This window comes from Sycon ciliatum, chromosome 4, assembly GCF_964019385.1.
Source record: "Sycon ciliatum chromosome 4, ocSycCili1.1, whole genome shotgun sequence".
NCBI classification, from domain to species: domain Eukaryota; kingdom Metazoa; phylum Porifera; class Calcarea; order Leucosolenida; family Sycettidae; genus Sycon; species Sycon ciliatum.
The window spans coordinates 23,307,156-23,327,155 of record NC_088646.1 but is presented as its reverse complement, the minus strand read 5'-3'; the positions used below and the strand labels follow the sequence as shown (position 1 = coordinate 23,327,155).

Genomic DNA, 20,000 nt, shown 5'->3' with positions numbered 1-20,000 from the left:
TCATTTATTTCACATCGGAAGCTCAACAGTCCAGCTGCACAAATAATATGAGGCCGATGGAGGGAGATGGTGATTGTCACTGTCTACGGGCCAACAAGACAAAAGAGTTAAAAAATCTATTTTTAATGAAAAAAGGGAGGAGTACTATTGAGTAGTAAACATTCTAGTAAAGAGAAGAAGAAAGGAAAGAAAAAAATTATGCTGAACCTTTGCAAATAGCTGGTGACAGGCTAAACGTTCCCGATATTGTCAAACAATATTTCACGATATCGGTCAAAACAAACTGAGTCATCCGATATAAGCTAGCACTTCTATTCATGAGGCCTGGTTTCATTCCGGCCGAATGGGTTATGTTCATTGCACACCACTGGCGACTGTTGAGTTTAGCATCAACTGGTAAGTTGTTATTCAATTCTGGGGGCAAACTGATGATTGTTCTGCAATCACGTAGTGCTAGGAATTAGGAGCAACCGCCGATCTCATCATCATCATTATGTCACCATTATGTTACATTGTAAATTGCACAAGCCTCTACTCAATTTGAAACTCACTAACATGCACTTAATCTAAGTCAGGCAGCATAGCCATGGCTTGGTAAAATTGGAATCGTGTACAGATATCTAGACTATGCATCATTTGAAAATAGATGGGGCTATGGGGAGGGGGGGGGGGGTCTAGAATGGCACAAGTCACATGACAGCAGCCGCAACTAAGAACACTGAGAGTGTAAGCAGCGCTATCATGGGAGAGAGGGCGGACGCCGAGCCGTAGCATGCTGTCACACCAGCCGGCAGCTCGGCCTTGGCAACTATGCTGAACGTGTAGCCTTCCTCAAACAGTGGTGGCTGCAGAGAAGAAATAAAGAGAGACGTGCAGGGTGCACATGAGGACAAACTCAACCCATGGGCTGAACTATTTTATTGTTTGTTTCTGTTTCGTTTGGATTATGGAGACGCATTGGCATGGCACAGGCAAATGCGCCTACATGTACAGCTGATATCGATGAGAAATAGATTCTCAAATTCAGAGAACACACAAGAGCAGTAGGCACGACGGTACCCTGCCAAAGTTATCCAACATTATTTCTACTGAATCAAACAACTAGCTCTGCTTTTCTAATAAATCAGTAAGCTATGCACATGTACACGATCAAACTAGAACGTCTCCGCCAGAAAGTCAGTTTCTGCCTCTACCCAAGAAGTTCAGAGTGCTACGGGAGAGCGAGATACCACTCATTGACAACTGTATGCTGTGCAGTCTAGGGTACGCACTGATGTGCGCCAGTCTGTACAAGTGCACGCTGACACAGATAGTTCACGGTGGAGCTGTGATAAGACGTATGGAGCAGCATATCCATGCTCGGCACAATGTCCGTACGACGCAAGTACGTACTAGGCGAATACACCGTATCCCTGTGTTTGCTGTCCTCAATATGTGTTTCTGAAGCAGCGCAACATCCTCGAGTTTGGGGAGATATAAAAATTGATATTGAGTACTGCCAGTGGTAGTAACGTTACATGTACAGTCAACCTCGCAACTAACAACACTATCTTCAGACCAAGCAACCACTTGACTGCATAACTTTAACTAGGGAACAACAAATCGCGAATAACAACACCTTTCTCATGGCCGATCGAAGGTCGTTATTCGCAAGTTTGACTACAGTCCATTCAGAAAAAGATGGACTTCTAGCTTTTGGCCATAAATGGGTCAAACTTTGAGTTTTTTTAGAATTTTTTTCTGCAATCCCCTATGGAATCCTCTTCCAATTATGTTTCTGAAGTTTTTTTGTCCAAAAAGCAAGCCATAACAAGAATAGAATTTCGGCCAGGTTTTGCCCCAACAGCACTGAATTGGGAAAAACCATAAAAATCCAGGCCGTTTGACCCCGCCTGCAAACGTGCATTGTGCGGTTCGAACCCCAGTTCAGGTACCCTTTTTGGACCCTTTTTCAAATTTCAAATTTCGCAGCACTGCACTGTGTACGATGAAATCACGAAAAATCGCCAAATACGGGAGCTCGCCAGAGCCAGAGCCCATCTTTTTATGAATGGACTGTATAGGTGAAAACTTCTTCACCTTGGCGCATGACTTACCCCAAGGTTAGCAAAGTTGAGCAGTTCCGACACGGTCCGTACAATGTCCACGCCGGCATCACTGGAGGCATTGGGCGCTGGTAGGATGAGGTCGTCGCCGCATTGGTAGCGATCTAGGAGACACAGTAGATGTCTATGGATTAGACCCGACCCGACCCGGTTCACCCACTCATAAGCTGCTCTTGTATTGGAACACCTAACCATTTGGGTGTATTATTTTTTAGATTGGAGCAGATGATTGATTAGCACAATGTGTCCGCTACAGGATTTACCAAGCGCTTGGATATGTCTCAACTCTATATATGTACGTAGTGTGGCGGCTGCATGAGCTCAGATACAGGTGCACTACACGACACTCCTAGTCCAGCAACTCTTTCAAACCGGGCACGTTTCTGGGACCTTTTTGATCCGAGTATCCTATTTCCTATACATGTATGTCTAATCCAAGTGTGCACGTACGTGAAGCGTTCTGCAATTCTACGTTTCACACGACTCGTCGAGATCACGGGTGTAGTGCTCTGAGCTACGCATAATTTCCGAGTCACGCCGCTCTTCTGTCCAGACCTGCCCAGATAAGAAATGGTCAACCGCATGGTGTGTGTGTGTGTGTGTGTGTGTGTGTGTGTGTGTGTGTGCGTGTGTGTGTGTGTGTGTGTGTGTGTGTGTGTGTGTGTGCATGTGAAGCCCCATAAGTTTAACACGTTTCCGATGATGTTCATTGGTGATAGGATGTGAGGTTGTTACAAAGACAACATGCCCAGGAAAGAGGAGTGAGGAGAGGGATTGGATGAATAGATTTGGCGGAGGAAGCAGTGGGAAGGTACTCAGCAGCGGTCCAGATTAAAGCACTGCAGGTCTTCTAAATGGCAGGCTCGCGTGCGACTATGGCCAGTATGGGGATAGGATAATGTTGTTGTTCTACTGTATTTTAAATCTCTACCCCAGTTCCCAATATCCAATTCACTAATCGTGATCTCCAGTTTTCACACCATTGCACTGCTCTGAGCCACCATAATTATAGCAAGTCACTTTAGTTATACTAGGCTTTAGCTACTGTCGAACACAGACTTGCTCAACAAGAATTGTTTCACGTGCTCACCTCTGCCTGGACATGCTCCAGCTGCGTATAGGCCACACTGGTCCAGATTCTGTATGACATTGTGCGCAGGCACAAACAGGAACCGTCAGCACACGAATGAGTCAGAAATGTGCCGTTACTATTTACACAAATACACACACACACACACACATCGAAAATCTACAGTGCCGCTCAATGAAATCCGATGGCGTGCATGGGTCAAGTACACACCGGGTGCTGTGCAGCCCTAGCCCTGTCAACACTGGGCTGTGTGCTGGTGCACACCGGCATCAGGTTTCATTGAACAGTTTACTGTAGAAAGAAAATGCCAGTGTGCAAGTGTACATACCCCTGGCGTGGCCCAGCACTTGAATGTCCTTAAGTCCAAAAAATCTGCAACTCCGAAAACTGTACTTTTGTTGCATCATAATGAATGTCTCCCTCTTTGTTAAGCCTAGTTCACATTCGACGCAACGCTGACGGTACGAGACGTAAAGGCCAGTCAGGACGGGACGTCTGGGGTGAGCTGTAAAATGTTGTACGATTCGTACGACACGACATGCAGCAGTCGTTGCATCGTTCAACAGCGAACGGCGCGCGCGGCTCCGCGCGAGTTATGAGGCACGGTCCGTGACGAGATGACTTTCGGACCTAATTTCTTGTTTTTCAGGACTTCTTTTCAATTACTTACCCCTGAATGAAGCGGAATCAAGTCCACAATACCAGTTTTTCATGAAGACCAAAAACGTAGCCATGAAAGTCATGCCATTCAAATAATAGCAACAGGAAATGGCCTGAACTCCATACTCACGTATTTGGTGAAGAGCTCAGAGCCGGTGCCAAACTTGTCATCAGCCCATTCTTTGCAGATATACACTGTGCTATTCACCAGAAACTGCAAACAAAACACAAAAACAATATCATCGGCGGGTGGATTTAGTATGGGTGCAATTAAATGGATTCTGACAACCTCATCAAACCCCCCCCCCCAACCGCTCACCATTCATAGATGCAGGTTGCGAGTAAAACTGGCGAGTCTCCTTTATTGAAGTAAATCTGATAACATACTGGTCAAGATCCCAGACTACGATACCCACCAACAGTAGTACTGTACTAGTCTCACCTGTGGCTGATTGGGATCGCAGTTCAGGCAGTAGAACTCGGCCATCGGATGGTTGCGGACATTGCCCCGCACTCGGCAGCTAGAGCCAACGTCTGCCAGCGGCACAGCAGAAACACCACATAACGTTACCACAGTCCAAATCATACATGACAACACAACCATGTACATCTAGAGCACCATGGCCCAATCGTAAGCCCATAGCGCAATGACGTAGTTTGTAGCATAAACACCCCATGCAGCCACCTGGGCATGATTGAGCGGAGTGTTTGACAGTGCATTGCCGATCCCAGTGTACTCACATGCATTACTCATATCTTCCGTATTTGGCAAGGCGCAGCGGTCTTATGGATACTGGTCCTGCATTAATTAATAAGTCTACGCTACGTCCCTTATCTCGTAGGGATTGGGCACTCTTTCTGGTTTTGCGTCCAGGCTATCTGCATCAGTCCAAAGCTCGCAGTGAATTTCGCACTACGACAAAGACGCTTGGTTCTGCTCAAAACATTCTGTACTTCACAGGTCTTCATTGAAATTGGTTCTGCCAGTTGCTCTAAGCTCAGTCCGCTGATGAGGAATTCTAGATGGTTGGAGCATATAGCTGTCTGGAGATTTTACGCACTACATGACTACAAGAAGTGTTCAAATTGAAGAAGTACATTTAAACAGACAGTTATTCATACTCAAACATGAACTGCAGTCAAGAACATGCCCGTGTGCAGCTATAAACTCATGCATGCAGTGAGCGCATTCAACATGCAGCGGCAGCGGCATACAACCCACTGCCAGCCCAGTGCAGCTTGCAAACTCACTGACTAGGTTTCCAAACATCTCCTCGTTCTCAGCGTCCAGTGCGGGCGTGCAGCACGCATTGTCGGAAAATCGACGGCAGAAGACCAAACCCAACGTCTGAAACAGACACACAGACGTGCACAGAACACATTGGCTTCGGTGCAAAATTCATGGATAACAGTGCTTGAAATAGACAATTATAGTGTCTGGCCGTAACTTCCCACAGCCCAGTCTAGTCTGACGCATACTGCACTCAGCTCAGGCGAGCGATACTAAATGTTCTGTGCCTTGCTAATTTACAGCACTATGTGTCGCACAGAGCACCAGCAAAAGCCACTGCCTCCCGTACTATGCCGGGGAATAGGCACTCCCTGGAGGACTGAGGTCTGTGAGGATGCAGCACTCTCTGGCGGCCGGCAGCTACAGATCGAGCACATGCTGACACGTGTAGTAGTGTCCGTTTTAGTTCATGCGGACACCCCGTACGGCGAGTATAACTCTGGGGAAAGGGAAGTGGTTGTAAGTAGTACACATAGAAAACAATGCCAATCGGTTGGAGAACGCCTATTCCCTTCAAAGACCTCAGTGACATGTACAAGACTGTAATGGCAGTTGTCTGACAGACTACACGTACTGCCGTGGACATGGAAATCCAGTCGAATGACCGGGGCCGATGCCCTCAGTGCGTACAGAACATTGCATGCAGTGCACATGTTGATCCGATGCGACCAGCGCGCTGCAGCGCATACATGAATGTGTGAACCGTATGCTTACTCACGGCTGCATGGCCAGCGTCCTGGGGCCGCTAGACATGCAACCAGATTTGCATGTCCACGACAGTAGTAACAGTACAATCCTGTACAGTCATGTAAGGTTACCATGGTTACCGCACTGTGCAGAGTGATGACCTTTCTGTGTCTAAAGAACCTTAGGTGGAAGGCTCGGTCGCCAAGTGAGAGGATTTTTTTATAACACACACACGCCTCACCACACATTATACACACACGCACGCACACACACACACACACACACACACACACACACACACACATGTGCACGCGCACACACACACATGCCAACACGCATGTACTGGACACACACCACGCACACACACACATACACCATGTACCCACACACACACACACACACACACACACACGCACGCATGCACACACACACACACACACACACACACATACACACGCATACACACGCACACACACACGCACACACACACACGCACGCACGCACACACACGCACACACACGCACACTGGCAATGACTACTGTAGTCAGGCCAGTTCACATTGTGGTTTTGTTACAGAAAAGTTGTTCTCACCTTTCGTGGTGGGAGACCAGTTCCTACACACACTTGGCCCAATACATTTTTGAACAAAATACTCCACACGCATGCTGCTACAAAGGCCGAGGTGGCTGATAGATGTGCCAACATGACTGAAGTGTGGATGGGTTCTGTAGCTGCTAGGCGTTGAAAATCACGCAGCCCCGCTGCACGGAATAATCGGCTTATGAATATGAGGAGTGAGCGAGTGCCACACGGCTTGGCGGTTGACGCTGCTCGTACAGGCCGCTCAGCTAGAAACAGCCAGATACAGTAGGTAGACGCCTATCTCCAGTGTAATTCTGATCCAGTGGCGGTGACAATGGACTCCGTGCTGCAGCAATGTGCAGGACTACTCCTGTTCACAATATTGTCCACGCTGAGCGCTGGGGGAGTTACTAATACTAGTATTGTACTAGTTCAGTAGTTGTGCTTGACCGGCGCACTACACGGGCGCCTCTCACTCTCAGTACAGACTTCAGTTCAGTTCAGTCGTAGCGTCGCTACGGCCAAGCAGAGGCTACGGAGCAGGACACCTGAATTGCCGGATCAAGAACCACTTGTGCAGGAAAAGGCTGCCACCGGAGTCTAATCGTTGGGCTTCTTTCGGATCCTTCTATCTCACTCGCGTATTTCGAAATTTTAGTAAGTCACTGACTGTATAGACTGTGCTGCGTGCATGCGGATCGATGGCTTGAGGGAATTATTTTGTTTGTGGGCCATGGGGTGTGTAATATTTTGCAGCATGCACCGACCGACCGTATCGTGCATGCATACTGCGCGTTGTGCGTTGAGCGCTCTGACTGGACTGTCTAGCTAGCAAGTAGCACTGACATGATGTCTGCTGAGAGCACGTGCTGCATGCTCTGTGAGTGCAAGACGCTGTATGTCTTCTACGTGACCATGGTGACTCTATCATTATGATCTAGGCTTAGACTTACAGGGATTACAAGTACTTGAAGTAGTCGTACTAAGTAAAAGCTACGACTCCCTGGTGTAGAGTTTTGTAGCCCGCGAAAAATGAGCATGGCGGTGGAGCTCGGAATCCGGAAGGCTTTCGCTTTCATGCTTCCTATCCCTCGGCCTGGTCTGGTGCAGTGGTGGAAGAGATGTACCATGACATTGGCATGGTGCGGCATGTGATGATGTGGCGCTGCACTTGCAGACCAGTAATCAGGTAATCATTCATGGTGATCATGGCAATGGCAGTATGAAGACAAGAGCTGGCATTCCGCTTCCTTCGCGGATGATCGTGCGGTTGTCGTTGACGTGCGGTTGTCGTTGACGTGTTTTCAGCGAAGCCCTGCTGCGCCCTCCCCTCATATGACCTGTCAAGTGTCAGTCAGTTCGGATACACTTCACGAGGCCCTGGTGTCTGTAAAATCGCCATGATCACTTGGCCGACGTGCACAGACTCAGTCAGTCGTTACTTGCATGCCGCTTAGCTGGAAGCCATTCATTTGCCTTTGTCTTACAACAGCAACTGCAGGCTCTGAACGAGGTTACCGGGAACACAGGACTTCTGAACTATTACATGTACTACCGACGGTATTTCCTCGATTAATGGACCGTGCTCGAATAACAGACCATGCTCAAATACTAGTAGACCCTCCTAGAGGCCTCACGGAAAAATAGTAGACCATGCCCGAATAAGAGACCTGGTCTCTTATTTTGAGTTCATCGCTTTGTGCATGCGCACTAAGAAAGCACGTGGTGGATCAAAAAAGGACGCGATTTTAGGTTGCGCAACTACAATTTTTGTAGTGGCTAGTGCTTTCTTTAATTGTTTGAGCACGGTCCACTATATTTTCATCCGCATAGAACTATTTTTTGATTTTTATTTCACGGATCCTCCAGAGGCAATATCGGACCATCGGCATAGAATTTCTATAATTATTATGACGTGTTAAAAATCCAACATTTCCAGCGATGTGCCGATGAAAATATAGTGGACCATGCTCAAATAATGGACCATGCCCAAATAAGAGACCAGGGGTCCAACCCTCTTCAAGAAACAAAAGACCGGGTCTATTAATCGAGGAAATACGGTAGTAACCTGCAGGGCTTGGCGATAGGCCCAGACAGATTCTGCTCCGCTCGCCTCGATATTTTGCCGCAAAATGTTGCTGCGAAATCTTCGATATTTTGCCGAGCCTGGCACAAGAATCTCGATATTTTGCTCCATTTTGCTCCGGAAAAACGTGTATTTTATCCAATGCCCGTACAATCCCGTACGACTTTTCATAAAATCGCAGGGTCGGTTTCTCAACACGGATTTCCACGCACGTGTCCCTTAGTTCTTCCTAAACCATGTGGATCCACAGTGAATCCCAGTGATATTTCGGTCACATGATCTCGTCCTGGGCACTGTATCCTGCCGAACCAAGGAAATCCAAGTATCAGGCATCGATTCTACCCAACATCTCGATTATTTTGCTCTGATTTTGCCGGCAATTTCCGCTCTTTAAATTCTTCGATATTTTGCCGAAAGAATTGCCGGCAGGATCTGTCTGGGCCTACTTGGCGAGCAGCGAAACGGCTAAAGTCAAAGTAAAGAGGGAATGGAGCGGAGTGTAAAATTGTTTACATTTTTTGTATTCACTGCTTCCATGGCGTGGTCTGGCAGCTCCAGTCATGTCAGTCCAGTCCATGGGCAAATAATAATTATTATGTCATGCTTGTTGTGTTGTGCGTTGCCTTGCAGCGCTGGCCGTCAACGACTCCCTGACGTGATATGAACATTACCATGATGGCATGAATACAGTCATGAGATCTCGAGATGACTGTCTTTGACGCGTCTTTGAAGTAGTATTTTAGTACAAAATAGTAGTTTGATGAGCAGACGCTTCGACGCGACGCGCGCACGCCGCGCAGCCGCTAGCCTGCCATCAATCATGCTACCATATCAATGATTAGATGGCGAAGGCAGGTCTTCGCCCAAGCGCCAAGCGGCCCTAGCTAGCTAGCCTATAGCCCTAGCCAGGCCTAGGCTATACTGGCTATCCTAGGCCTGGCCAGTATAAATACGGATGATAGCAGTTAGTAGGAGAGGGGTCGGCTGAAGATTCACCATTATCACAGAACTCGCACAATGAAAGTCTCCCTGAGTGTTACCTACAGGGTGTGTAGGTAGGACATGGTGCAGTGGGTTAACAGGGGTTCCGAACACCCTGCCATGGCCAGAGCCTACTTGCCTCCGGCTCCCATGCAGCAGCCGTATGGGTTGCTGCACTTTTTTCCCCCCTTTTCCAGGAACACCTCTGGCTCTGTGGCTGTCGTTTAGGCTGAGAGGCAGTGCGTGCACGCGATTTACAGTCAGTCCTAGTATTTACATGTAAGGCCAAACTAAAGAAGGTGTGTGGTTCGACTAACATGGACATTTTTTTTACGGGCGGGCGGGCGGATTTGATTTTTTTTTAATATATATTTTTAGTACATGTAAATACACTGTACTGCCTTTAGACACCCAGTACATCGGCATTATTATTTATTACGCAGTGTTATGCCATACATCTTTACTTATAAAAGAGAGGCACCTAGTACCTGTGACGTGTGTCTAGTACGTCTGTGTGTGTGTCACGCTCCTTATAAAGAAGAGGCACCTGTGACGTGTGTTTTTGTGTCACGCTGAAGCGCTGCGGAGCAGCGCTGCCCTGATCACGCGAAGCGTGCGAACAGTGCTAGTGACTGTGTAGCACAGTGTAGCTAGCGGCCGCAGAAGCACTGAGCACGCGAAGCGTGCGAATCGTGTAGCTAGCGGAAGCAGCCACAGCACTGAGCACGCGAAGCGTTCGAATCGTGTAGCCACCACCACGTGCTGAGCACGCGAAGCGTGCGAACAGTGTAGGTACGTAGACCCGGGTGCTCGAATCAGAAACGATTTGACAGGTGTGCAATTTCTCATCTGTAAATCTCAACAATGTCAGAATATACTTTTGGAGAGGCGATGGAACAGGGAAGAGAGTCTGGCTTGACCCACCCAGCAGGAATTCAGAACATGGCAGGGCCTTCTCTAGACATTCAACACAGCTCGGTCAGAGTGTACCTGGCGCATGCAGGCCAGCCGGGTCAAGCCGGGTCAAATCATCCGGCAGAAAAACAAACAAAAAGCCTGCTCAAAACTTTCAACTGTGTCAAAAGCTATAGCCAAAGTTACGCTTTTGACTGCCTGCCCCATCGACTTTCAATGTCCTGACTTCCTGCTCGCCGCTGGCCAGATCGCGCTCGAACCAGTTGGCCCCAGTTGACCCTAGCTAGGCCCCGGCCCGGTGTAATATGCCCGAAACTTTGCCGAAAATGCTTTTGGGAAATTCTCGTAAACCTTGCCGAAAATGCTCCCAAACCTTGCCGAAAATGCTCGGAAAATGCTCACTTTTTTGTCATCCTCAGCACACGCCGTCAAAACCAGGGAGTAAGAAAATACTCAATAAGAGACTTGCTCGAGTCTGCCATGGTAAACAATTCATAAACTACATGTACTCAACAAGAAGCTAACCCACGGAATGCGGAAGTAACGTTCTTGTTTGGGAAGTTTTTCTTCTCTCAATTTTGATACACAACGGCCAAGTGCTCCGTTTCCCCCAAAATGCTGCATCACGAGCCCAAAGTGCTGGGTTCGCGGATGGGGCTGTTAAGTGATGACGTCACAGTTCCTTCGATACGCATAGCAACGATCCCACTGGGGACAAACAAAAGTAGCGTCGTCTCCACCGAACCAGTTGTCAGTGGCAACATATAGGAATCGTGTACATTTCTTCGTTTCTTCTTTGCTGTTTTCAGTGAGTGTTTTGTTTTCTCTTTGTCCTTGATCTCGACGGCGTTGTCGTGCTCATTACCTTACTGAGACGTCTCTTGTGACTGTAGCCAGTGTCACGGAGGATTTTATTGGCGTGACGAGGTAGATCGCCGAGATCGAGCGTGAAAAACGCTCTGCATTAGTAGCTCCTGTAGAATGTCTTCTGGGATGGCGTATCCATGGTCAACAAAGCCAAGGTGCAAGACAGCATAAGAGATCGTGTAAACGATGTGAACTCCAAAAGGTAAGCTCCTGAACAAGTGGAAAGATATGTGTATTTACAAACTCTCTCTTCATCCATCGATTGCCGCTATGCATTGCATTTTGTCTTCACAGATAATCTGGACAAATAAATTATATTGTAACTGGAGAGTGCAATCGTGCTTGGGACCCATCCCAATGTCATCACATGGCTGTGGTGACTAGTGTATACCTGGGAGAATTTTTCCTCAACTGAGACGGAGTGTAGATGGATGGATTATGAGAAATGCGAAGATGTGGAGTAAGTTGTGTCGAAGAAATGTGTAATAAAATAAAATTTACTTTACACTCAAACATACACTGTACATGTACATGTAACATCATGATAATGATTCCATCTTCATTATCTCCGCAACAGGTACGCCATACGCACCGAATACATGGTGTGTGTGCACGTGCGCGCTTGCGTGCGCGCGTACATGCACACACTCTCATGCGTGGCCGAGTTGGCCGGATGAACAGACCACGCATTTGCACGAGGTGTCCGTCATGTCATTGGAGTGCTGTACTTTATGACTCAGGGGCGTAGGAGGGGTTTTGGAAGTGGTACGACCGAAGGTCGGTGCGGCGGAAGGCCGTGTTGGAGGGGGTCCGGCCCCCCCCCCCCCGGAAAATTTTGTAAAAAAGACACAAAATCCTGCGTTCTGGGAACTTCTGGCGCAGTGTGCAGTCGAGTCGAGTACAGTACTCAGTACGACTGCAGATGCATAACAGATCTACGAGTCTAGAAAAAGGTCTGATGCGCATATGCAAATATCGATGGATCCTGATTTTTTATTACGGTTTTGCACGTTCCAGACGGACCACACTTTTCGAAAAGTGGTGCGGCCATGGTCGTACCAGTCGTAGCGGGTGCTACGCCCCTGTGACTTTATTCCAAAATAGTATGTCGTGCCCCTGTCTAATGGAGTTTGTGTCTATGCTCAGCGGGTATCGGGCCATGACGCCACACTGCAGTCAGAGCTGGAATTAAAATAGCACTTCATGGATTATTTTAACTAATTTCCTTTGCGTTTACTTTGTTGAGCCCGTGGTTTCATTTCTGTGTTCTGTTATGATTGGCCTCTGGAAATAATCGGAGTGGATGTCATTTTTTGTCATATGTGTGTGCCTTGTGCAACAGGTTCAAGGCTAGATGCACTTCACATTCGGCGTGGGATCTCGGCGTCTCGGACCTGATAACGTTTTGGTTGGATGGGTGATCAAGGATGATACTACTCGGCACACCAATGTACATGTACATGTCAATGTAGTTTTTACTTTTTCAGAGCTGCACTATTTACGTCTTGATGCTTACTTCGGTGCCAGTGTCGTGTCCGTGTGTTGCTACAATGTCATTATCTGTATTGTATTCCGTCTGCTTATACATGTGTCTTTATGAAGTGTTTGCCATGGCGGCGATGTGTCTTGTCGATCAATAGTGTTGTGAAACCTATCACTATTCATGCTTTGCTGGCTACTTGCTCGCTCCGTGCCGTGCACGCTACTAGGTCTTGTAGTATATAGCATCGATCGCTGGTTGTTGTTGTTCTTGTTGCTTCTCTGTTGTTTGAGCTTGGTCCTAGAGTGAAGCTTTGGTCTTCTTGTGTGTTGAGGGTGAGGAATGGGTATCTGGACTCCTGGTATATTTCCGTAAAGAACCTGGAATTGTAGAATCCTGAGAGTATGTCTGGCCCACTCCCCGGTCATGACATTAGCGTGTTTCCCCCGGATTATTTCTATCATCCTGCGTGTTCTTGGGCTGAGCGAGCACATGCACGAGTGTGCAGCTATAACCCTGTGTATCTTTGGTTACACTTTGTTCTGCAATGCATGTACCTTGTAACAGTCTGTGCTTGCACTGCTTTGTGTGGCCTGCGTATTTCAAGACTATTCAGTGCATCAGACCCAGGTTGGTTTGGTTGCCGGATGATCTCTTGTTGCGTCGCTCTGTGTTTTGTATTAATCAATTTTTGGGCTTGAGAATTGAGCTGGTGTGTGGTTCCCAATATGAAAACATCATGCTGGTGCTCTGTGTTTCGATTATCGACTGTCCGAGCAGTCACGATTCATTACCAGAACGGTCAATACTGTAGTCTCTTCACGTGTTTGTGTTTTCGCCGGGGGAATTAGCGGTGACATTGCACATAGAACGGCAGTGTTGCATCACTGGACGACCCTGCCTTTGCATCTGACTTCATTTCCCCAGGATCTGGTGCAGATACATCAGACAGTCACTTCCTGTAAACACGCAAACAGCAAAAGAAGAGATCCCGCAAATCAGGAAAAACCATTGCGGAAAATATCGAGTAGATCATACACCATTCAATAATCTGGAGTAATTACAGTGAGACAAACACTTCAAACAGTGCTCTCTCTCTCTCTCTCTCCATCCTTCCAAAATACCCTGTAACAATTCCCTGGAATTATTTTATTTTATATTCTCAGGACATCATTCTGAACAACTTCTTCCATGGGTCTTCAATCACCACGGAGGGCGAGAATACAGCTAAGTCATGCAGTCTACGGGAGGTGCGGGCTGTCATGGATATAGAGGCTGATATTGTGCCAGCGTGAGGGCAGAGACAGAAAGAAGACACTGATTTCTTGAACAACTCACCTACATATAATCGAATCCACAGGAAGCGCTCGTACTTTGATCCATCAGGAGGCGAAGAATCTTCAAAGCACTCTCAAACACGGAGTTTTACAGTGGGCAGCCAATTTCACAGCCATTATGAAGGCCCTCGACGACTACAGGAGATTTGTAGAGGAAAGAACAAGGAGTAAAGAGCGACAACAATCGCTTGACGAAAAAGCAAAGAAAAACTGTTCTCTCTCCAGTCATTTAGATGCTGTTGCCCTTCACAACTGGTTCCATCCAGAGGACGCGACTTTTGTTTGTCCCCAGTGGCAGTGCTCTCCGTTGCTATGCGTATCGAAGGGGCCGTGACGTCACACTTAACAGCCCCATTGTACCGAAAATGCTCAAAAAAAATGCCGGCATATTGCACGGGGGCCTAGCCGGCCTAGCCGAGTTTCTGTCGCTTTTGTACGGTTGCGCTAGATTTGCATGCAACAGATGGGGTCCGCGAGTTGTAAAATACCGGTATTTTAGGAATCCTTTGTGAGTAAGTAAGTAATAGTTTGAGACATTTTTCAGCCGGGTCAGACTGGACCCGGTGTTATCTGTTCAGCCAGGTCGTGCAGTTCCCCAGCCGGGCGCGTGACCCGGCTGACCCGGCTCTCCAGCAGGCCCTGCATGGGTGCGCTACAACACAAGCTACAGACGCAGTAAAATTGTCGTATTTCCTTCGGATTTTTTATTTCTACGGTGGTAGCGCTTATACTTATACTATAGCAGACACGATCAGTACGAGTAGCAGTAGCAGCCGCGCGCAGAAGCACTGAGCACGCGAAGCGTGCGAATCATGTAGCCACCTAGCCTAGGCCATAGGTAGCACTAGCAGCCGCACAAGCGCTGCGGACCACGTGAACCGTTCTCTGCAAATAGAAACATCTCCAACAAAAGGATACAAAAGATCTGCACTGACTGCACTCTGCATCTGATCTGCAGTGAAGAGCGCATCGCACTTTTGTTCGTAAGTTTTTGAATTTTTTGAGCCGCTTCATCCGCCACCAGGTGATGGACAACCCTGACCAGCCTCCCGAAGGCGTAACAGACGTCCCTCCTTCTCCTTCCAACGATGAAGAACCTCCCTCACCAGGACTTCAGCGGTCTGGCCACCACCACGTGCTGAGCACGTGTGCTGTTCATGTACTTGCTTCACCCGCATGCCACATTCGGCCAGGCAACGCTGGCGGGGGTGCTGCTAGTGTTGTATAAAGGGATCACTGGCTAATACTTTGAAACATTGTGTAGCTCTGGAACGAGAAGAGAATAACTTCAAGCGGTGACTCTGACTGTCCAAATCATCAAGCAAATGAAGAACGATGCGAGTTGAAAGTAAGTTCGGGAACTACTTCGAACTCAATCGAAGTACAAATTGTACAATGTACCGGTACATGTATTGCTAGTTTGGTGTCGGCGTGCACGAATACATGGGCTTTTTCCATCGACGCTTCCTGTGCTTGCACACATGGAGCAGCAACTTACCGGTACAGGTGAACTATCGTTCCCAATACACGAGGAAAGTGCAATCTCGTCTGTCCTTCATCCCAAAACAGAAGGCCGTCCTTAATCTGGAACGAGGCAATCACTCTCAACCGGACGGTCACTTCAAAATAAGTCTCGCCAGTCTGCCGGTGGTCGTATCGAGTAGACTCTACTACCAGCACAAGGCAGCAGTCGTACCACTCACTGCACTGCAGTACAACTACAAGTACAAGTCAAGTCCAAAAGGATCTAGGACTAGTACTAGGAGCCGCCTGCGTCCGCAGACTCACGCTGCACAACACGTAGACGTGGACGTGTTCAGTCCACGTACGTCAGTCACACGACAGCCCGCCGAAAAAAAGTTACGGTCGGGCTGAAAAATGTACGGTCGGTCGGGTGAGTCGAACCACAGACCTTCTTCAGTGTGGCCTAACTGTTATTGCGTACATAGACCACCCTTTTCAGGTGATCTACGGATATTTCCCCTACAGTCCATTTCAAAACTATAGACGCGTACCTAGGCAAAAACCGTTATGCCAGCATCTATACCACATAAAATCTGTGATCACTTTGTGCATAAATTTTTCCAAATTGGGCGTCTGTTATCCAATCCTTTAGAAACTATATGAGAGTAATTGTGGAGCGATCCTGAGCAATATTCCGAAAACTATTCTCAAAAAGTTCCAGCCAAATTTGAAATATTTCAAAAACCCTACGCGTCTATAGTTTTGAAATGCACTGTAGTTTGAGGGGATTATGGCTCATAATCCCCTCAAACGAGGGGATCTCATATCCACAGGAAATCCTGTGGATCCCCTCGGACGGTGGGTCGGACCCAGTCCTTCTACCAGCATAACCAAGAGAGCTAGCTCCCTTGGCTGCTGCTTGAATATGCAAGAATGGGCCTTCCAGATAAGGTCTAAAAAGGGGAAGTGGCTATAGTTGTCAAAAGAAAAGCATATTGGTGAAACAAAACTAGGGAAGTGGCAATCTTTCTATCAGCAACAAACAAGAGCATCTTAATTTGCAACATGCTACATGAACCGGGTGTGCCGAACACCCGTAACCATAGAGACACACCACACTCTCATTATAGATACTGGTTATAAATAGACCGAGTAAGGAAAATAATCCAATAGCCTATGATATGGAGAGTAAAAGAAATTGAGTCAATGACAACAAATGCTCGTCCAGCACACGAGTTGTCATAGAAACATTGAACGAAATGACAAAAACGCACAGTAATGAGCATCGCCGTTCAATGCAAACTTTGGTTTCTAGTACAGTGTTTGGAAAATTCCTTCTTTCACAGACCTGAAAGATAAATCTTTGCAGCAGTTAGCCTACTACTAACTCAATGTCATTGGTTCTACATGTACGTGTAGATGTGTACGTGTAGATGTACCCATTCACGCTCTACTGGTCTTGTCAAATTTGTTCCACACGATCACAAACAATCCATCTTATTTCGGATACTCTTCAACGACACCATTTGACTAAGCCATAGGACGGACGTCAGTGCCTGACAATTCTTCATTGTAGTCTTTGATTTGTAGGGAATAAATCGCCTCCACGCCGGTAGGTGACAGACGAACAGAGCACCTCAAATTATTTTCAAATAATTACAATATCTACTATTTCGTCGTCTTCACTTGATCGCTATCAGTATCGCTTTTCCCCACGGTCTTGTCAGCTACCAACAAGCAGCAGAGTTCATGAGGCTTCGTCTTGGGAGACAAACCAAAGAAAGTGTGTGACAATCCGCATTCGCCTCAGTCAAACCAATAAGTGGATCAAAACCTGGAGAGGCGACGAACAAACGACTATATCAGAACTACCGGTACTTCGCGTTCGGTGTTCCGTTCACAGACTCAGTGCACTGGTTCATGCTGCATGCAGCGCTGCTGATCATTGGAAAAGTGTGGTCTACCTATCTCTTAGCCTGTCAAACCCTATATATAGGGTCTTTATGTGTGGCGTTATGTCAAACCCTATATATAGGGTTTCCTGGTGACAGGCTAAGAGATACAGGATATTGCACAGTGTCCGCGAGGATTATTTTTCATAATCCCCGCGGCGCTGCGCGCCTTGGGGATTTGAAAAATAATCCCCTCGGAACCGTGCAATATCCTATACATAGGCTACTAGTACTACTACTAGTATGTGGATAGGTGACCTGGTGACCAGGTGACTGTACGTCCTAAGCTAGCTAAAGGTCCGCCATTGCCATTGGCCCAGCTGCAGGCCTCCGGCCCCACCATCCAGTGGTGGGCAAAGACTGGAGCAGTACATGTCTGATGACTGACCTGTAGGTGTTGGCGGATAATGCTCGGTAATATGGGATATAATGCTCTCAGTAATGCTCCACAAAAGGCCATATAATGCTCCAAATAATGCTGATAATGCTCCGCCGGATGGAATAATATAAACACCTGAACCTTGCGGTATTGGGCTAAGAAAAATGCTATAATATTGCACCCATGCTATGATAAACACATAATACAATATCAGGTAAACATGTACGCTATGTACAAACACATACAGTCATATTGAGGCAGGTGATGAGTTCCCTTGCCAATTAGGAGCCGTTGAGGCTCTTTGCCAGGACATGAAGCCGGATGAGGCGCTGCTGGAGCGACCAGCTTGAATCCACATATCTTATCACTATTACCAATGCCTCCCCAAGGTGAGTGTGTCCATCAAATACCACGGAACAAAACCGGGCCTCTTTCATTTCTTCCTTCAGCTGCTTCGCTTCCTCCTCTAGGAGGAACGGCACATAGAGTGACAAGTGGCTCGAGTCAGTCAATCATTCGTTTCTGTCAGACTCCAAAAGCGGTCGTAAGAAATCAACCTTTGCGAGTGGGATTCCTGCTTGCAACATAGAACGCACAATCTGGATCCGCCGCAGAGATTCAGCTGAACTAACGGCCTGAGTAAGACCGGTGCCAGCTAGAGCCTTCCCAAGTCGTTTCTGATACGCCAAGAAGGACTCCTTGACCAGCTTCTGCCTCTGAGTTTCCCTCTGCAAACGAGACTTTCCTTGTTTGTGTCTCGCGGTAGCAATATGGGACATGGTTATACTCTTCTTCCCTGACAATGTTGTATGGCATGCCAGGCACACTAACTTGCCACAATCGCTTTTGAGCGGCTCATCTGGGAACTCCCGCACCCGTGTTTCGGCACTGATGGCCACTTCAGTGCTCTGTCCATGAGCTACTCGCGTCCTTTTGGAAACATTTTCAGACTTGGTAATAGCTGTTTTCTGAACTTGAAGACCGCTTCCTCGCTATCGCGGCAGGATCTGCAGTTTCCAACTCGACGACGTCACTATCATCAGAGGACTCCGCCAAAAGCTCATCTGAAGAAAGCCCAGCTTCCTCCCAATCCCAAGAACGGCATCGCGGCGAGTCACTGAGCCATCAGCGTTGGCTGCTAGTTAGCTGGTCTTACACAATGGTCAATATCCGGTGAAAGTCCAGCGTTACTCTTCGACAAAGACATGGACTCTTGCTTCGATGAAGAATGTTTTTTTGTAACACTGTGGACTGTAACCGGGTAAGGTCTGGAATGTGTGCGGGTGCGCACCTCCACCGTTCCATGCTGGCTCACATTTGTTTCGTTGGTTCGGGGTGGTTACCTGGATCTTCAAAAAGTTTAAATAGTTGCTGGCGCATGGCCGAAGATAAACTTCCGGGACCGGAAGTTTCTGCGAGAGTTTCCACACTGTGCTGGACCTCAGCTACCACATCCACAGACTGTCAGTGCCAAGATCTGTTTGGTATCATGCATGATAATTATGTGTACGGTGGTCTATCGCTTGTAGTAATACATCGCGTATAGTAATAAATGTTGCCAATCCAAGACAAGACCAACAATAGCCGATACGAATCTGTACATGACGATGTGTGTAGATCTACTATGCAGTCATGTAGAACGTCGTATAATGCCACTTTTGGCCTCGTAATGCTTTATAATGCTCGTGATGCTCCGGGTGGTGTCTAATGCTCGATATAATGCCGGCATTATCCGCCAACACCTACTGACCTGTACATGTGGTAGCAAGAGCACCCAGGGAGCTTATCGTTTCTAGTACAGTAAAACTTCCCTGATCCGGACACCATGGACACCATGGACACCATGGACACCCTGGACACCATGGACACCATGGACACCATGGACACCATGGACACCCTAAAAAGTAAACGTAAACAGCTAGAATGGGCTGATGTTTCAGCTATAATCAATATTTTTCATAATAATCGAAACTCTCTGCAACCCACCCACCCATGAACGAAACTTTTTCTCTTCATGAAAAGGATCGATAGATAATAATAATTATTGTGTAAGTGCATGTTCCGAGTTCGAGCAATTCCTAGTTACGGGCAATGCTCGGTCCGAACGCACCCGGAAAAGGGGAT

General features: G+C 47.4%; 1 protein-coding gene and 3 long non-coding RNA genes across 4 annotated transcripts in view; 2 read left to right on the top strand and 2 right to left on the bottom strand.

Moving 5' to 3' along the window:
- LOC135815111 (uncharacterized) overlaps positions 1-7,107 on the bottom strand; it is a 7,152-nt gene extending 45 nt beyond the window's left edge. The window contains exons 1-7 of the mRNA XM_065328353.1: positions 6,425-7,107; positions 5,107-5,203; positions 4,298-4,389; positions 3,986-4,069; positions 3,196-3,244; positions 2,097-2,209; positions 1-845 (exon numbers count right to left, since the gene is read on the bottom strand). The exon at positions 1-845 is cut by the window's left edge and continues 45 nt beyond it. Coding sequence (XP_065184425.1) covers positions 690-845; positions 2,097-2,209; positions 3,196-3,244; positions 3,986-4,069; positions 4,298-4,389; positions 5,107-5,203; positions 6,425-6,538 — 705 coding nt within the window. The 5' untranslated portion in view covers positions 6,539-7,107 and the 3' untranslated portion in view covers positions 1-689. The remainder of the gene's footprint in view (positions 846-2,096; positions 2,210-3,195; positions 3,245-3,985; positions 4,070-4,297; positions 4,390-5,106; positions 5,204-6,424) is intronic.
- On the top strand, positions 6,982-9,664 carry LOC135815113 (uncharacterized). The gene is made up of 2 exons (XR_010553267.1): positions 6,982-7,072; positions 9,132-9,664. It is a non-coding gene; the product is annotated as an uncharacterized LOC135815113 (long non-coding RNA).
- A 1,393-nt stretch (positions 9,665-11,057) lies between these two features.
- On the top strand, positions 11,058-13,550 carry LOC135815109 (uncharacterized). Its single transcript, XR_010553265.1, has 3 exons — positions 11,058-11,466; positions 11,559-11,724; positions 12,607-13,550. It is a non-coding gene; the product is annotated as an uncharacterized LOC135815109 (long non-coding RNA).
- LOC135815110 (uncharacterized) lies at positions 13,500-14,314 on the bottom strand. Its single transcript, XR_010553266.1, has 2 exons — positions 14,083-14,314; positions 13,500-13,703 (listed from the first exon to the last, which is right to left on the bottom strand). It is a non-coding gene; the product is annotated as an uncharacterized LOC135815110 (long non-coding RNA).
- Between the last annotated feature and the right edge of the window lie 5,686 nt (positions 14,315-20,000).